At 43.0% G+C, this 17,500-nt stretch overlaps 1 gene segment (V, D, J or C); it reads left to right on the top strand.

Annotated features, from left to right (window-relative positions):
- Positions 1-1,486, top strand: part of LOC148068149 (Ig kappa chain V region Mem5-like) — a 2,740-nt gene extending 1,254 nt beyond the window's left edge. Inside the window, 2 exon segments of the V gene segment in view lie at positions 242-278; positions 1,059-1,486. Of these exon segments, the coding sequence occupies positions 242-278; positions 1,059-1,369 (348 nt within the window).
- The last annotated feature ends 16,014 nt before the right edge of the window (positions 1,487-17,500 follow it).

Raw genomic sequence — 17,500 nt, 5'->3', positions numbered from 1 at the left:
GTGTTTGTATTGATTGTACTATAGGAGGAAACTGGAGTACCTTGAGAAAATTCCTGATAAACCAAGACTGGAGATGATGTGAGGAATGACCTTGGACCTCCTCAGATGTGATGGTTGGACTACATGAGAAGAGAAAACAGAGAGAACAAGAGGAGTTCCTGCTGGACTGTCAGTCTGATTCTAGTCACTTTGTGTGTCAGAGGTTTTTGTACGACGACTGGCTGACTTTGTGTCACTGTGGCTCACGTTCGGAGGAGGAACCAGACTGCATGTTGGAAGTAAGTGTTCTCTCTCAAACTTGCTTTTACAGAAACACAATCTAGATGAGAAACATTTGTGTTAAAAAATATATATTTATTTTTTAAAAAAAGGAAAATTTGAAAAGATGAAATGAAGACAAAGAAAATATTGTTAGTTTATTTGTTTCAATCTCAGTGAAAATTCAAGTGTGAATAAAAAGTTTCAAATGATGAAATAAATAATTATTATTATTTTCACTGATTATTTTTAATTTTTTTTATTAGTTTATCAAAAGTTAAACGTTTAAAAAAAGGTTTTTTAGTACATTTTCTACATTTATAAAACCAACTTAAGATAATTTTAAACCTTTCATGTGTTGATTTTTAATTTCTTCATTTTAAATGGTGTGATCATGACAGAGAGAGGAGGAGAGTTAGAGAGAGTTATGGTTCATTCATTCCTTCTACTTCTCTCCTTTCCTCCCTCTCTCCCTAAAGCTCACAGTGTCAAATGTTTTCTTATTTTACCACCAATTTATTTCTCCTCCATCCTCCCTCACTTCTCTATCCTTCCTTCTGTCCCAGTCAGCAACTCTTCACTTTCCTCTCTTCCATCTCAACCTCCTCCGTTTATATCCTCCTCTCTTCATCGTTCCTTTCTTCCTCCCTTCTCTTCTAACATAGCAGCACTTTTGTTTTTTTCTCCCTCTTCTCTCCCTCCCTGTCGTTCTCCCTCACGCCATCCTTCCTCCTCCACCTTCCCTCCATCCTTGTGTGTGATGAGAAACCTCCTGATCTAAGGTGACCTCTGTCTCCTAGGTGACCTTCGGCCCACCCTGACCGTGCTGCCCCCCTCTAGTCAGGAGCAAGGGAAGGCCACGCTGGTGTGTGTGGCCAACAAGGGCTTCCCGTCAGACTGGACTCTGTCTTGGAAGGTGGACGGCAAAAGCAGGCAGCGGAGCCAGAGCCCCGGGCTGCTGGGGAAGGACGGCCACTACAGCTGGACCAGCACCCTGACCCTGCCTGCTGACCAGTGGAGGACGGTGGGCTCTGTGACCTGTGAGGCCACCCAGGGCTCCCAGTCTCCAGTCTCAGAGACACTGAGGAGAGAGCAGTGTTCCCAGTCCTGAGCAGACCGGCCTGGACTCCAGCAGCTCTCTGCTTCTGTCCCTCGGTCACTCTCTGACCACACGTTCACTCTTTTGTTGCTTGGTTTGGATCATGACAATAAAGACGTCTTCATCACATCTGTTGTCTTCTACTTTATTTTCACTCACTTCTGAATATGTCAAGAATGATCAAGAGACGCAGGAGCCAAAGACAAAAGGCACAAAACATGGTTAAAGATTAAAATATGACATTTAATTCACAACAGTTCTAAAACACTTACTTTAAGCAATACTAAAAATGTCCAAAAGATGGCGCAAAAACTTCTATCTCAAAATCTGAGTTCAAATATTGAATAAACCAAATAATCCGACAAATAAAGGAAGTTCAAAAATGGTGATGCACGATCTAATATCGGACTCGACGAGGCAAGTGATAAGACAAGTGTGTGTGTTTCTACACGTGGTCGGTGAGGATGCCTTGGAAGTATATAATCATTTCATATTTGATGATGGCGACAAATTGAAGCTGGATATAATAATGGAAAAGTTACTGAAAAAGTACTGCATACCGAAGAGAAATGTGACATTTGAGAGGCACAGATTCTTCACATGCGTACAGAGAACAGGAGAGACAATTGATCAGTATGTGACAGAACCACAAAACAGAAGCAAAACATGTGAGTTCAGAGAACTGACTGATTCTTTGATTAAAGACAGACTGGTGTGTGGGAATCCTGAATATATGGTCTAAGAGAATACTATTGAGAGAAGAAAATCTAGACCTGGAAAAAGCAATGAAACTATGCAGAGCAGTAGAAGCAGTGAAAAGTGTTTAGTGACAGTTGCAAAGTAGATGCTGTCAATGAAAACACACAGAGACTGTCTCAGACGATAAAAGAAATCAAAATCACCAGAATACAGTAAAGAAAGGACTTGTGGTCGATGTGACACGTAACATCCTTCTAAAAAATGCCCGGCTTATGGTACAACATGCAACAACTGTAACAAACAGAACCATCATGCTCGGTGCTGCAGAAATCCAACCCCAAAGCAAAGCAAAGTCCATACAGTGGATGAAGACGACAGAGGAATTATAAGTAGATGCTGTGACAGAAAACAAAATGGAAAAAAAGGATTGGATGATGAAACTCAAAGTAAATGACACGTACATGGAGGTGAAACTGGATACTGGTGCCCAGTGAACATCATTTCAGAAGCAGAGTTCAAGAAAATCAGACCCAAACCGAAAATACATGAAAGTAAAGTGAAAGTAAGTGGCTACTCAGGAGCACAAATACCTGTGAAAGGAAAATGTGTGGTTAAAGTGACCCACAAAGACAAAGAACGTACACTAACATTCATCGTAGTGCCAAAGAATGCGCAGCCCATACTAGGTTTAAATGCCTGTGAGAGACTGAACCTGGTTAAGAGAGGGCTAGTGGTGGAAGCTGAGGATGAGCTCGACTATGATGAGATGATGAAAAACTACAGTGACCTGTTCCAGGGTCTTGGCTGCCTGTCAGGAGAACACACCATCAGAGTGGACAACAGTTTTCCACCAGTCATTCATCCATGTAACAAAGTGCCATTCATTCTAAAAACAGCCGCTGAAAGACGAGCTGGACACGACGGAAAATCTGAACACAATAGATGAGATCGATGAACCAACAGACTGGGTGAGTTCCCTTGTCCTTGTGGAGAAAAGTAATGGAACCTCGAGATCTGAGTAGAGCCATGAAGAGAAAACATTTTAAACTTCCTACAAGAGAGGAAATAGTGTCTCAGTTTGCAAATGTTGGACGTTTCGTCAGGATTTTGGCGACTAAAACCACACGATGCAAGTTCAAAGCTATGCATATTTAACAGTCCGTTTGGAAGATATAAGTTCAAAGGAATTGCTTCAGCACCTGAGGTGTATCACAAGACAATACACATGGTTGATGAGCACCTGGAAGGAGTGGACACATCAATGGATGACATCATTCTGTGGGGAAGCACAAAACCTGAACATGACACGAGGTTGAAAAATGTACTCGACGCGACCAGAAACGCGAATCTGAAGCCGAAAAAGGAGAAATGCCAGCTTGAAGCAGTGAAGGAACTGACATTTTTGTGAAGGCATCAGATCCAAGAAAAGTTTCAGCCATTGAGAATATGCCCAGGCCAAAATGTAAGAAAGATGTGCAGAGGTTTCAGGGCATGATCAACTCCATGGGAAAGTTCATTCCCAATCTTTCAGAAAAGATGACGCCATTGAGACAGTTGACTGAAAAGAAAATTGATTGTGAGCGGAATCATGAACACGAGAAATCCTGCTATGACTTGAAGAAACTGCTGACAGAAGAGCAAGTTCTGAAGTTTTATGACCCGGTGAGACCTACTAAGATTTCATCTGATGCATCACAGAGTGAACTTGGTGCCGTTCTTATGCCAAAGTATGATGACTGGCAACCTGTTGCATATGCCTCAAGATCCGTGACGGACGCAGAGACAAGAGACGCACAAATCGAACAAAAAGAACAGCTCAGCACAACATACTGTGAGAGATTTCACCAGTTTGTGTCAGGGCAAGCAGTCAGTGTTGAAACTCACCATAAACCACTAATTGCATTGTTCCAGAAACCACTAAGAATACAAAGGATGATGATCAGACTGCAGCGTTACACACTCAACAAAGATGTTACAGCATATGTCAACATGGTTACAAGTCTATTGCCTGTTGCAGATGGAAAATGGAGCTCATAAGAACTGAGATGATCAAAGATGACACGTTGGTTACACTTTGCAAAACATCATCATCAATGGACTACAAACCAACTACGAGCAACACTGCCCGACTGCTATCCAAGAATACTGGAACTGCAGAGCAGAATTGTCGGTGGTAGAAGACATCATCTATAAAGGAAGCAAAATAGTCATTCCGAAGAGTCTTCGTGGAGATCTGCTCAAGAAGATACATGCGGGACATCTTGCTATTGAAAAAATGCAAAAAGAGATCACGTGAGGTGATGTACTGGCCCCGGATCAATCAGGATGTGACGAATGAGGTTTCAAACTGCTCAATATGTTTGAAATATCAAGCCAGCAATCCGGCAGAGCCACTAAAGCCACTCCCGGTGCCAGACCTTATCAGAAGGTGGGTGCTGACCTCTTTGTTTCTGGAGGAAAGGATGACCTTCTGGTCACAGACTATTTATTCACTGTTTCCAGAGGTTTGCAAATTGAACACTACAACTGCAGAGACTGTGATCACAGCCATGAAAGCCATATTCTCCAGACATCATGTTGTAGTGAAATCCTTCATGTTGTTTTTGCTGTTAACTAAAAGACCAAAGTTCTGGTTTACGACGTCTTTGGAATGCCGACCTTCCTCCCCCTCGTGCTCCTCCTGCTGCTAACCTTCTCATCCTCCTCACCTCAACCTCCTCGTCATCATCACTCCTTCCTCTCTCCTCTCGACGACGTAAGCAACTGTAACATTGTCACTCTTGCATTGATTGATGTGTTGGGATTTTTCTAATTGATCAGAGGCAGCAAGATTAGCTTAAGATAAGTTGTAAAGCTTTCCCAGAAGTTGACAATTATCAAAGCCTTCAAGTCCGTTACTTTCTGGGTAATTAATATTGTTCCTTCCATGATATCAAAGCATCATCATTCCATTCCATTGTTCTTAACTGTTCTCCCTTTTCTCTTTATTTCTTTCAATAAATCCTATAAAAGTACGTCAGTTGCCTTTACAATTTTTCATATTTTTGAGCCTCTTACTCAGTAAAGAACAGATAATCACGACAACAAGTAGTAACTTCAGTAAATGAGATTGATTAAAACTAGTGTTTCATAGTTAATTAATTAGGCCAATTAATTAATTATTATCCACGTAAATGTAATAGTTTCCCTTGTACTATAAAACAAAGGCTGGTGCTCCAACTTCAGGTAAAGTTTACCTAGAGGCAATTTTAAAGTTAAATCGACCAGAACTTAGATGTTCTGAAAATAAACCTTTTTATAAGGCATATATAATTACTTCAGTGTGCCGAGTGAAGTCTTTACAGATAATGGACCACGGTTCTCAAACCTCAAGTTCAGACATACAACTTCGAGTCCTCATTATCCACAGTCTAAGGGTCTAGTGGAGAAATCTGTACAAACAGTGAAAGACTGATGAACAAGGCAAGAGACAGTGACACTGACTTCTACCAGAGTCTACTGGTATACCGCACGACACCACTGGAGTGTGGTGTGTCACCAGCTCAGCTCCTTATGGGAAGACGCCTGAGCTCAAACCTGCCCATTCAGGATGATCTACTCAAAACGAAAGGAGGGAAACAGGGTGAAGAGATTCAAGGAGATGCAAAAATCCAAACACAAGTTCCATTATGACAGAGGAACAAAGGATCTACCGGAACTGCAAGCTGGGGACCAAGTGAGGTTTAAAGATAAGACAAACACATGGTCACAAAAAGCAAATGTTCTGAGTGAGGTTCAACCAAGATCATACAACATTCAGTCAGAAGATCATCCTGAGACGAAATGGCAGAGATCTAATCAAGGGATATACAACCAAAGAGGAGTCTTTCAAGGATGACCAGTTTCAAAACACACCTCAGACTCCATCAGACTCCATTACCTGAGGCAACCACCCAGATTGAAAAACCAATGATCAGAAACTCTTTATGGAATATAAAGCCACCTGAGAGGCCGATTGAACATCAAATGTTTTAATTGTTGATAATAAGGTTATAATGCTGTAATTTGAAGTACAGTTTGAAGTACAGTTATATTAGTGTGTAATATAACTCTCTGTCTCAGGGGACAGTACTGGCCCCTCTCCTCTTCACCATCTACATTTCAGACTTCTGCTACAACTCAGAGCTCGTCCAGAAGTATGCTGGCGACACTGCCATTGTTGGATGCATCAGGGACAACAGCGAAGACGAGTATAGGAGTCTGATACGTGACTTTGTGGACTGGAGTGAGAGGAACCACTTGCAGCTTAACACCTCAAAGACCAAGGAGCTGGTCATGGAATTCAGGAGGTCCAGGACAAAGCCACGTCCAGTATCCATCAGAGGCGACGAGGTGGAGATAGTTGACAACTATAAGTACCTCGGTGTGTGGATGGACAGTAAACTGGACTGGTCCTGCAACACAGACCTTGTATATAAGAAAGTTCAGAGTAGACTGTACTTTCTGAGGCTTCGATGTGTTGGGGTGGAAATGTGTCCAAGAGGAGTGTCAACAGGTTGGACAGGTTGATCAGGAGGGCTGGCTCTGTGGTTGGAATGAAGCTGGACTCACTGGTGACAGTTGCTGAGAGGAGATCACTGAACAAACTACTGTCCATCATGGATGATGACATCATCCTCTGAACACTGTCATCAGTGAGCAGATCAGCAGAATGAGTGCAAGAATGCTCCTACCCAGGTGCAAAACTAATAGACTCAAGGACTCATTCATTCCTCGGGCTATTAAATTGTACAATTCTGAGTTCAGGGGCAGGAGTGGAATGAGAGTATCTGGATGTTCTGTTATATGTTAGTCTTTGTATCCTTTGTCTTTGTTATTTTTCTTTGATCTATGTTCTTTATCTTTAGACATAGATTGTGTAATTGTGTTCTTTCTCTTTATTTCTCTTGTTCTTATTTTATTTTGATTCATATTTTTATTTTTTTATTTTTTATAAAAAATTGCTGTATGTATTGGCTATTGGAAAAAAACAATTTCCCGAAGGAGACCTCCTGAGGGATCAATAAAGTTTTACCTTACCTTACCTTACCTTACCTTAATAAGTAAGTAATATTTATGCAGAGTAAAGTTTGTACAAGTTAACTCTTGATTACTTTAAATTAACATAGTTAAGATTAAAAACTCAAAGAGATTAATCATGACTAGTGAAGTATTTTGTAAGGGGAATATTTGGATGTTCAAATAATAATAACAATGTTTCAGATATAAATAATGTAAGTAATTATAAGTTTTTTATTTGGATTTAATACTGTTTATGTTTATAAAAGTAAAACAATTTTATCAAAACTTATTTAGAAAAAAGGAAGATGTAACGATAACAGCAAATATCTGTTTGCCTGGTTTAAATAACTGATGTTTATGTTGTGTACTCCGGACACAAGAGGGCGTTGTGAGTCCGTGACCAGAGCAAGTCGAGTGGTACATGTTGGACTGCTTGTGTGTACATGCTGCTGAATACTCCTTGTTGCGGCTTCCAAACACAAACTTTTCGCCGCTGAGAGTATGAGGTTGGGTCCTCAGGTACGTAGATTTATGACGCGCTTTGGTTTCCTTGTGATAACAGATACGCTGAGATCCAGATATGCTTTTGGTGCATTTATTGTTATACAAACAGCACAGTGTAGCGTGTAGCGTGCAGCGCTTTCCAAAGTCTTTCTGATAGGACGGCGAGTATCTGTTGATGCACTGCTGATCACACTTGGGGGTGTCCGTCTCGCCCTGGCAGGGAGGTCGTGTTCCTTTGACGTGGTGTTCGCATGGAGCAATGGTGTAGCTTGTAACGTGTAGCGTTGTAGCGTTGAAGCGTGTAGCGGTCAACAAAAATTACGGCTACTTCCAACCTTGACTCTCTCTCTCTCTCATCTGCGTCACCTGTGAGTGCCCACCTTTACGCACACACCTCCGCACGCACACACGCCTACTCCCATGTGAACCGCCCCCTCTGCAACACACACACACTCAAACACACCGTGCAGCACATCTTCAGCCTGTATGTCTCTTACACACCAGCCCCTAATTATTAGGACTCACATAATAATTCACATTTCAAACACAATAGGAGACATAATAAATCATATCAATTTCAACGAAAATGCAAAAAACGTCTAATAAATTGCTCAAGTCCATGAAAAGTCATTATACCAAATATTCCTTCTTCTGGTCGTCATGACCAATTAGTGCAAAGTCCAGCACAAGTAATAAAGACAAAAACAAAACACAAAGTCCATATAGAGGTCAGCACTGTCCTCATGCTGCCTCCTCCTTCTCCAGCAACAAACACACCTTGGATATGGGTCTGTCCAAACAATTTGTTCTCGTCTTAATCCGAATTTGACGCACAAATCCCTTGCGATCCGGAAAAGTTTGCAAGACACGTCCCATAATCCAAGAATTACGAGGTGCAGTACTGTCCATAAGCAAAATTAGATCTCCTGCGACAAGGTTTCTCTGGACTCCAGTCCATCTCTGTCGCTCCTGTAACAGAGGCAGGTACTCCTTTGTCCAGCGCTTCCAGAACAGATCTGATATGTACTGGACTTGTCTCCATCTTCTCTGTGCGTACAGGTCTGCTGCTTGGAACTTTCCAGGTGGTAATGAAGGCTGGTTTTTAAGCAGTAACAGATGGTTCGGCGTCAGTGCTTCCAGGTCGTTGGGATCTGTGGAGGCCTTGGTGATGGGCCTGCTGTTAATAATGGCTTCCACTTCGCAAAGAACTGTGTGGAGTCCCTCCTCATCCAAGCGTTGTACTTTGAGAGTGGAATTCAGGACTTTCCTCACCGATCTAATAAGCCTTTCCCACACTCCTCCATGATGTGATCCGGCAGGGGGGGTTGAACGTCCACTTAATGCCCTTTTGGAGTAACACATCATGCACCTGTGCCTGGTTCCACTGCGCAATCGCTGTTTTTAACTCACGTTCTGCACCCACAAAATTTGTCCCATTATCAGAGCGCAGCTCGCGGACCTGTCCTCTTCTGGCTATAAAACGCCTTAGTGCATTTATGAAGGAGTCAGTGTCCAGAGAAGGTGCCACCTCGATGTGAATAGCTCTCAATACAAGACAGGTAAATAGGACACCATACCTCTTCACTATTCTCCTCCTGCTCCTCACTTCGATGGGTCCAAAATAATCAACCCCTACACAAGTGAATGGAGGTTCATCAGGTTTGAGTCGGTCTGTGGGCAAGTCTGCCATCTGCTGGCAAACTGGAGTGGCATTAAATCTTCTGCAGATGGTGCACTTGGACAGAACTCTCCTAATGGCAGTACTTGCTCCTGTCATCCAGTATTTCTCCCTGAGCTTGGACAACATGTGGTTGCGGCCGCTGTGTCCTACCTCTTGATGTATATTTCTCAGCAGCAGGGTAGAAATATGAAGGTCTTTTGCCAGAATGATAGGATGCTTAGACTCCAAAGGCAGTGCTGCTTTGCTCAGCCGTCCTCCCACACGCAAGACTCCATCCTCCAGCCTTGGACACAACTTGTACAGGTGACTAATTTTCTTGACATTTTGTCCCTTTTCCAGACACAAGAGTTCCTCAAAAAACTTTCTCTTCTGGCAAAACTGAATTATGGCCAGCTCAGCCTTGTCCATGTCCTCCACTGTAGGAGCACACAGGACAGCTGCACCTTTAAATGTGCACCTTTCCTGCTCCATCATTCTCTGTTGCTGCATGCTCTCTTCACTCTGATTGGCTATTAGCCTTTTTCTCTTCCTGATACAGGACCACAACCATTCTTTGTATTTCAGCCACCACGCCACAGCTTTCTTTAATGGGATCCACGAGGAATAATGATGGATCAGGTAAGTAGTGGGATCCTCTTCAGCTTGTACGGCATTGACAACAGCAGTTTTCTTCACTTCTGGATCGTCCTGGGGGAGATGACTCACAGGCTCAGGGTTCACAGGCCATTCGGTTTCAGGTTGGCAAAGAAATGGCGGTCCTGTTAACCAGAGTCTGTCCTTCAGAAATGCCTCCACTTTGAGCCCTCTAGATGCTGCATCTGCTGGATTTGAAGCTGTATCCACGTACCTCCACTGAGCGGGGTGAGATGATTTCAGGATCGCCGAAACACGATTGGCAACAAACACCTTAAATCTGGAGCTTTCGTTGTTAATGTATTTCAGCACAGAAGCACTATCAGTCCAGAACACAGATTCCTGAAGACTCATGTGTAGTTCTTTCTTCCACAGGACATCCATGCGACTGGCCATTGTTGCAGCAATCAGTTCCATTCTTGGAATTGTAACTGTCTTCAGTGGGGCAACACGAGCCTTTCCCATAATGAAAGCACTGTGCATTTGGAGGTGCTCATTCTGTAACAGCAAGTAAGTGACTGTACCATAGCCTTCCTCGGAAGCATCGCAGAAATGGTGTAGTTGCGCAGTATTAACATCCCCAAACTTCAGAGGTTTTAGACATCTGGGCAGCTCAAAGTCGTCCAGTAGGTGGAGCCCTTGCATCCATTTAAGCCACTCTTTGGAGACAGTCTCTGGTATGGGATCATCCCAACCAACTCCCCTTCTGCACAAATCCCTCAAGAACCTTTTTGCTGTCAGAACAAGGGGACTTAACATGCCCAGAGGGTCATAAATGGAGCTTACAGTAGAAAGGATGCCTCTGCGGTTGAGTGGTCTGTCCTTCCATACAATTTTGAATTTAAAGGTGTCTGACTTGATACACCACTCTACACCCAGCACTCTTTCAATGGGTACAAACTCCCGGTCCAGGTCCAACTGCTCCATGCCTTTAGCTCTGCGGGGCTCTGGGATGGTCTTGAGCACTTCAGATCTGTTACTGTGCCACTTGGTCAAACAGAATCCCCCTTTAGCGCACAGAGACATGAGCTCATGACAGAGGGTCAGTGCTTCCTCCTCTGTTGCAACTGCCACCAAACAATCATCCACATAAAAGCAGTGCTGCAGCTTGTCCACTGTCTCCTCCTTATGCTCATGTCCAAAATCCTCTGCACATTTCTTGAGGGCCATGTTGGCGCAGCTAGGGGAGGATGTAGCTCCGAAAAGATGTACCTTCATCCTGTATTCACATGGTGCTTGGTTCAAGTCTCCTTGTGACCACCAGAGGAATCGCAGCAGATCAGTATCATCTGGGGGCACTTGCACCTGGTGAAACAGCTTCTATGTCAGCCATGATGACGACAGGTTCCCTCCTGAACCTGGTCACAACTCCAATCAGTGAGCTGGTTAGATCGGGCCCTTGCAACAGCTCTTCATTTAGAGATTGTCCTTTGTAACTGGCACCACAATCAAAAACAACTCTGAGTTTTCTCTTTGTCGGGTGGTAGACACCATGGTGCGGTATGTACCAGACCCTGCCATCACTTCTTTCCATCTCTGCATCAGGAACCCTTTCAGCATAGCCTTTACCAAGCAGATCATTAATAAAGGTGTTATACTCCTTGTAAAACACTGGATCCCTCTGGAGCCTCCTCTTCAGATGGTTTTGACGCTGTTCCACCACTTTCCTGTTATTTGGCATGCAGACGTTTGAATTTTTCAAAGGCAGGGCAACCTGGTAATGACCATTGACCCGTTTGGCTGACTTTGTGACCATGTCCATGAACCTCAGGTCTTCCCTGGACAGACCCTCTTGTTCCTCCACAGCAGATTCTGGAAAGTCCATTTTAAATTGCTGTTGCCACAGTTCATCCAAATTTACAATGGACACACGGTTCACCGTTACTGGCTGGTCACAGTAATTGGCCTCTCCACCGTTTCCTGTCAGTGGTCCATTTACCGTCCAGCCCAGCACCGTCCTTATAGCGTAGGGTCCATTGTGCTCACTGCGGATGACTTCCAGCGGTTCCATGGCTCGTGGAACATTCGTTCCAATCAGCAACTCAATTCCAGCCTCAATCTGTGGTAAGGAGATGTGTCTTAAATATGGCCACCTTGTCAGTTCCTTATTTGTGGGTATGTTTGCTTTGTGGACTGGCATTGACAACTGAGTGTACGCTTTTGGCAACTCAATGAAGCTGTCATCTTCAAGTGCTGCCACCTCCAGCTCTGGCACAATGTAGCTACTGACCACCTTCTCCTGCCCCATGGTCCTGAGAAGAATGTTGGCTCTCTTCCCAGACAAATTGAGCTTCTGCTTCAGACTCTCAGTACAGAACACGGCAGTACTTCCCGGGTCCAAAAAGGCGTACGTGGAAATGACTTTATTGCCCTTCTTCGCCTTCACTTGGATCGGCACGATAGGAAGCTTGCAATCTGTCTCACCAGCCCCTGTAAGCCCACTGGAAACCAAAGTGTCGTCCACTGTAACCTGGATGCTTCTCTCAGCCGGTTCTGTTGTTGCCACACTATCCTTATGGAGCACAGTTGGATGTCTTAGGCCACACTTCGAGCAGGAAATCTTCCTTTGGCAATTTTTGCTTATGTGTCCTATACACAGGCAGCGAAAACAAGCACCATTTTCCTTCAGGAAGTCAATTTTCTCCTTGTGTGCCATTTTTTCCAACCGAGCACACAAATCCAATGTGTGTCCTCCAGTGCAGCAGGGACAGATCTTCCTGGCTGGTGGTTTTATGTTTGTAGCTTTATTCACAGGTTGAGCTGTTCTCTCCACATGATTCACTGTGGTAGCGAAGCTGGTTCCTCTGATGCTGGTGCGAGGGGGTGGTTTGTGTTTCATTTGTTTAGTTGTCATAACAGTGTCCTGAATGTTTCCAAACACAGGGTCTGTCAAGATTTTTACTTGTTTTTCAACAAAGTTGGTAATGTCCACAAACCTTGCTCTCCTATTGTACCTTTCCTGCAGGTCACATGCGTCGCACCTCCAGCGGTCTCGGAGTTTGTACGGCAGTTTTTTGATGATTTCCACCATGTTTGTGGGTGTGTCCAGATCATTTAAATACTGCACATCCTCCAAAGCGTTGCAGCATCCACGCAGAAAGAGGCCGTACTCCTGAAGGGCTTTCACATCTTCTGTTTTAATAGTGGGCCATGACAACGCTCTCTCCATGTATGCGGCTGCCACCTTTTGCTCATTGCCATAGTGTTCTTTCAATAGAGCCTTCGCCTTCACATATCCTCTGCTCGACTCCATGTGCTGACAGCTCCTCACTAGTCCCTTTGCATGCCCTTTGGTGTATTGTTCAAGGAAGTAGAGTCTGTCACAGTTGTTACTGGTGTTTCGCTCAACTCCATTTTTAAATGCTTTAATAAACGAATGGTATTTGAGTGGGTTACCATCGAAAATGGGAATTTCCCTTTTTGGGAGTGCTGAGAGGCATTGTTGTTGCATCAAGAGTGTTGAAATTTCATTTTGTTTTCTCATTATGTCCAGCACACTGTCGTTTTGTGATGCATCAGTTTGTGTGACATTAGTCACCGGATCTTCAGGAATTGTAAGATAACGTTGGAGCATGTAAGAAGGATCTGGGAGATGTTTTATGTCAGGTAAGTGAGTGACTTTAGGCGTCACAACTGTCTGTGTGGTTTCAATTGCATTGGGTTTTAGTTGTTGTTTTGAGCATGTCTTTTCATAGTATGAGTTCATCCCGTCTGAAACCTTTGACTTTGATTTACTGCCGACACTGCTTTGTGATTTTATAACACTTAGTTTTGCCATTTCCTCAGCGATTTCATTCTTCAGTAAAAGCTGTTCTCTTCTTTTGCGTAACTTTAACTCCTCTTCATCCAATGCATGTTTTTCCTTTAATGCCTTTTGTCTTGTTGCCAAAATTGCAAGATTTGTTTCCGTTTTTAAGCGAGCAGATGAGCGTGAAGCTAAAGATGAGGAATGATGTGAGCGCGATTTCTTGGTTGCATTTGAGATGCTGTCACAGGGCTGTAGTTCATCCTGAGGATCTTGTTCAGTGGTGACAGGTACTGGAGGGTCAGCAACAGACAAATTCTTGCTTTTTTCGACAGGAACTTGTACTGCATAATTTATTTCCTTTGTTGGTTGCTCAGAAGTATTTGTATGTAGTGGTAATTCATTTGAGTTTTCATGCGGATTTTCCTTTATCCATTTTTCCACACGTTCCTTGAATGCATCACTGTAATCCATAATGCTAGAAAACCACTCTTTTTGTTTTTTATGTTCATCATCGGGAAGAAGTTGCAATACTTCGTTGTGCAGGTCAGTGGCCTTTTTACACAGTGCATTGAAGTTATTCAGTTGTGATGGGATTTCAGTTACATTTTCTTTTGATTTCATGTGCGCTTTAATTTGCGGAATAAGCTCTTTGATTTTATTAACGGCACTTTTGCGCTCATTCTGCGCCAATGCAACCAGCGTAACATCCATTTAATACATTGTCCTCACTTGACACAATGCATTCCAATTGAAGCGGATTCCTTAATCCACAAACATTAACAGGTTCAGGCCTACCTGTTCCCAGGTGAATGGATGGCGTGGTGTGGCACTTATCTGTGGCTACTTTGTTCTCAGGCTAATCGGTGCGTGACGACTTGGTTCTTTGATGCGGCTTGATGATTTTCATTCTACGCCTTTTTTGTTGACAAATGTTGCGGCTTCCAAACACAAACTTTTCGCCGCTGAGAGTATGAGGTTGGGTCCTCAGGTACGTAGATTTATGACGCGCTTTGGTTTCCTTGTGATAACAGATACGCTGAGATCCAGATATGCTTTTGGTGCATTTATTGTTATACAAACAGCACAGTGTAGCGTGTAGCGTGCAGCGCTTTCCAAAGTCTTTCTGATAGGACGGCGAGTATCTGTTGATGCACTGCTGATCACACTTGGGGGTGTCCGTCTCGCCCTGGCAGGGAGGTCGTGTTCCTTTGACGTGGTGTTCGCATGGAGCAATGGTGTAGCTTGTAACGTGTAGCGTTGTAGCGTTGAAGCGTGTAGCGGTCAACAAAAATTACGGCTACTTCCAACCTTGACTCTCTCTCTCTCTCATCTGCGTCACCTGTGAGTGCCCACCTTTACGCACACACCTCCGCACGCACACACGCCTACTCCCATGTGAACCGCCCCCTCTGCAACACACACACACTCAAACACACCGTGCAGCACATCTTCAGCCTGTATGTCTCTTACACTCCTGATAAAGTACCTTCCTTCAAGCAAGAGTGTTTTTATTAAGAACCCACAGTAGAGAATAACACAATTGTAACATAATATTCTTAATACTCTCTATATTGACATCAGCAGAGCAGCAAAGAGAGAGATTCAGAAAGTAAACAGAACATCCTCAGAAAATCATGAACATTGACCATTGAATTAACCAAAGGTTACAACATTGTTACAAAACAATGTTACAACCTTCAATGAATTGTGTTATAACAGACATTCTTATCAACTAGCTGAACCAAGCCATAGTGACATTGTGACTTTTTAAACTGCCTCCTTCATTGTAGTGCCAGAAAAAGCTCATATTATATCAATGAATGATCACCAGCCTGTCGCTCTGACTCCCACCATCATGACAGTCTTCGAGAGGATGGTAAAGGAGCACATCATCTCAAGACTCCTTCACCTGAGCCTTGCACACCTGAAGGAGAAGAACACTGTTGTGCAGATGCTGTACCTGGACTTTAACACCATCATCCCACAGAGCCTCGTACACAAACTGGGATCTCTGGGCTTCGGCGTCCTCCTGTGTAACTGGCTTCCTCACAGACAGACACATCTTTTAGTATTGTGTTATTTCTAGTGGGAATTTTTTTATTTTGATGTCACTTCTCTCTATTTTAAACTGTTTAAGGAAACATTTTATTCAAATACATATATGCATAAATGCACATGAATGCACGTGAATTTCATTCTGTGTCTTTCTTTCTTCAACCTTCAACTGTTTTTACTACTTAATATATGTTATAATTATAAAAAAAACAACAACAACAAATTGTTAATCAAACAAATGATCTTATAATACGACAAAAAGACTCTTCTTTTCTCTGATTTTCGACATCATGAAAAAAGATTTCATTGATATTTCGAGCGTGAGCGACTACGCATTGTATTGATGTAAACATTACAAATAAATAGGACCATATAGTGAGCGATGTTTCTGATTCAAATAAAAGTAAAGAAACAAATTAATACTTTTGAAAAAAGTTCTTTATTTAGTGAATTTTACAAGTATTTGAAGTTTAATATTATAGAACATGGTGTGAATGAGATCAAGTTCAACACGTCATCTACTCCAAAATGTTCTTCCTTCATTAATGTATTAAATATTCATTCGTTTATGAAGAATTTTCTTTACTTTCAAACTCACCGATGAGGAGGATGTGGAACACACACGTAAGCACTCAAACACACTTCCTGTCACTCATATTAGAAGAGAACAAGTTTCCCCTGAACTTGAAAGATTTAGGACAGAAAGCTGAACACGGTCACAGCTCAGTAGAAACACCTGCTGTCTCTTTTCAGGATGACTGAGCTCCCGAAGTAGGAAGTGAAAGTTTTGAGGCTGATCTGCACCATTCAAATCAGAGAGATGACCCGAGGAGACCTGAACAACAGTCGTGAGATTAACAATCAAAGATCAATGAGGAGATGAAAATTGATAGTTCAGAAGTGAACTGTCACTTCCACCTTCGTAACATTTCAAAAATCAGACACTTCCTTCCTTTGGATGCTGCTGAGAAACTCATCCATGCTTTTGTTACCTCCAGGCTGGACTATTGTAACTCTCTTGTGTCAGGATGTTCTAAAAAGTCTCTCAGAACTCTGCAGCTCATTCAGAACTCTGCAGCTCGTGTCCTAGAAAAGACTAAAAAACACATTTCCTCTGGGCAGAAACCTTCTCTATGTTTAAAAACAATCTTAAAACCTTACTTTTCGATAAAGACTATAATAAAGACTGACTCTGGCTCTGCCTGAATCAGCCCTTTTTGTCTTTCTTAAGCTGCTATGGGCTTAGAATGCTGGAGGAGTCTTAGACACCGAGCTCTGTCTATCCTTCTTTTCTGCATTACATTCATCACCTGTGCAGTTTAAACCCAGACTTTTTATTTCTCTCCAGGAGCTCCAGGGCTCCACCTCCAGAGCTGCTGCTGATCCAGGATCTCCACCACGTCATCGGATCCAGAGTTCTTCTATACTCTCCTCTTTTCTCTCACTGTATCCTCCCTCACTCTTCTCTCCGTCCATCTGTCTCCCCCTCCCATCCTTCCTCCCAGCCGGTCACAGCAGAAGGTCGTCAACAATGAGTCTGGTTCTGCTCGAGGTTTCTGCCTTCTAAAAGGAAGGTTTTCCTCACCAAAGCCACACTGTGCTTTACTCATTATTGAGTTGATCTGTTCTTCCTATAGTCTTACTTAAAGTGTAAAGTGTCTCGAGATAACTTTGTTATGATAAGACACTTTAAATAAAATAAAATTGAATTGAAATGAGTTGATGACATTGTAGGTGTATTTGCCAATTGTGTTCCGTCCGTGAGGAAGCCAGTTACACAGGA

The sequence above is a fragment of the Callionymus lyra genome, chromosome 12 (genome assembly GCF_982586985.1).
Source record: "Callionymus lyra chromosome 12, fCalLyr1.hap1.1, whole genome shotgun sequence".
Classification (NCBI taxonomy): Eukaryota; Metazoa; Chordata; class Actinopteri; order Syngnathiformes; family Callionymidae; genus Callionymus; species Callionymus lyra.
The sequence above is the reverse complement of the archived record's forward strand: the minus strand, read 5'-3'. Positions and strand labels throughout refer to the sequence as shown.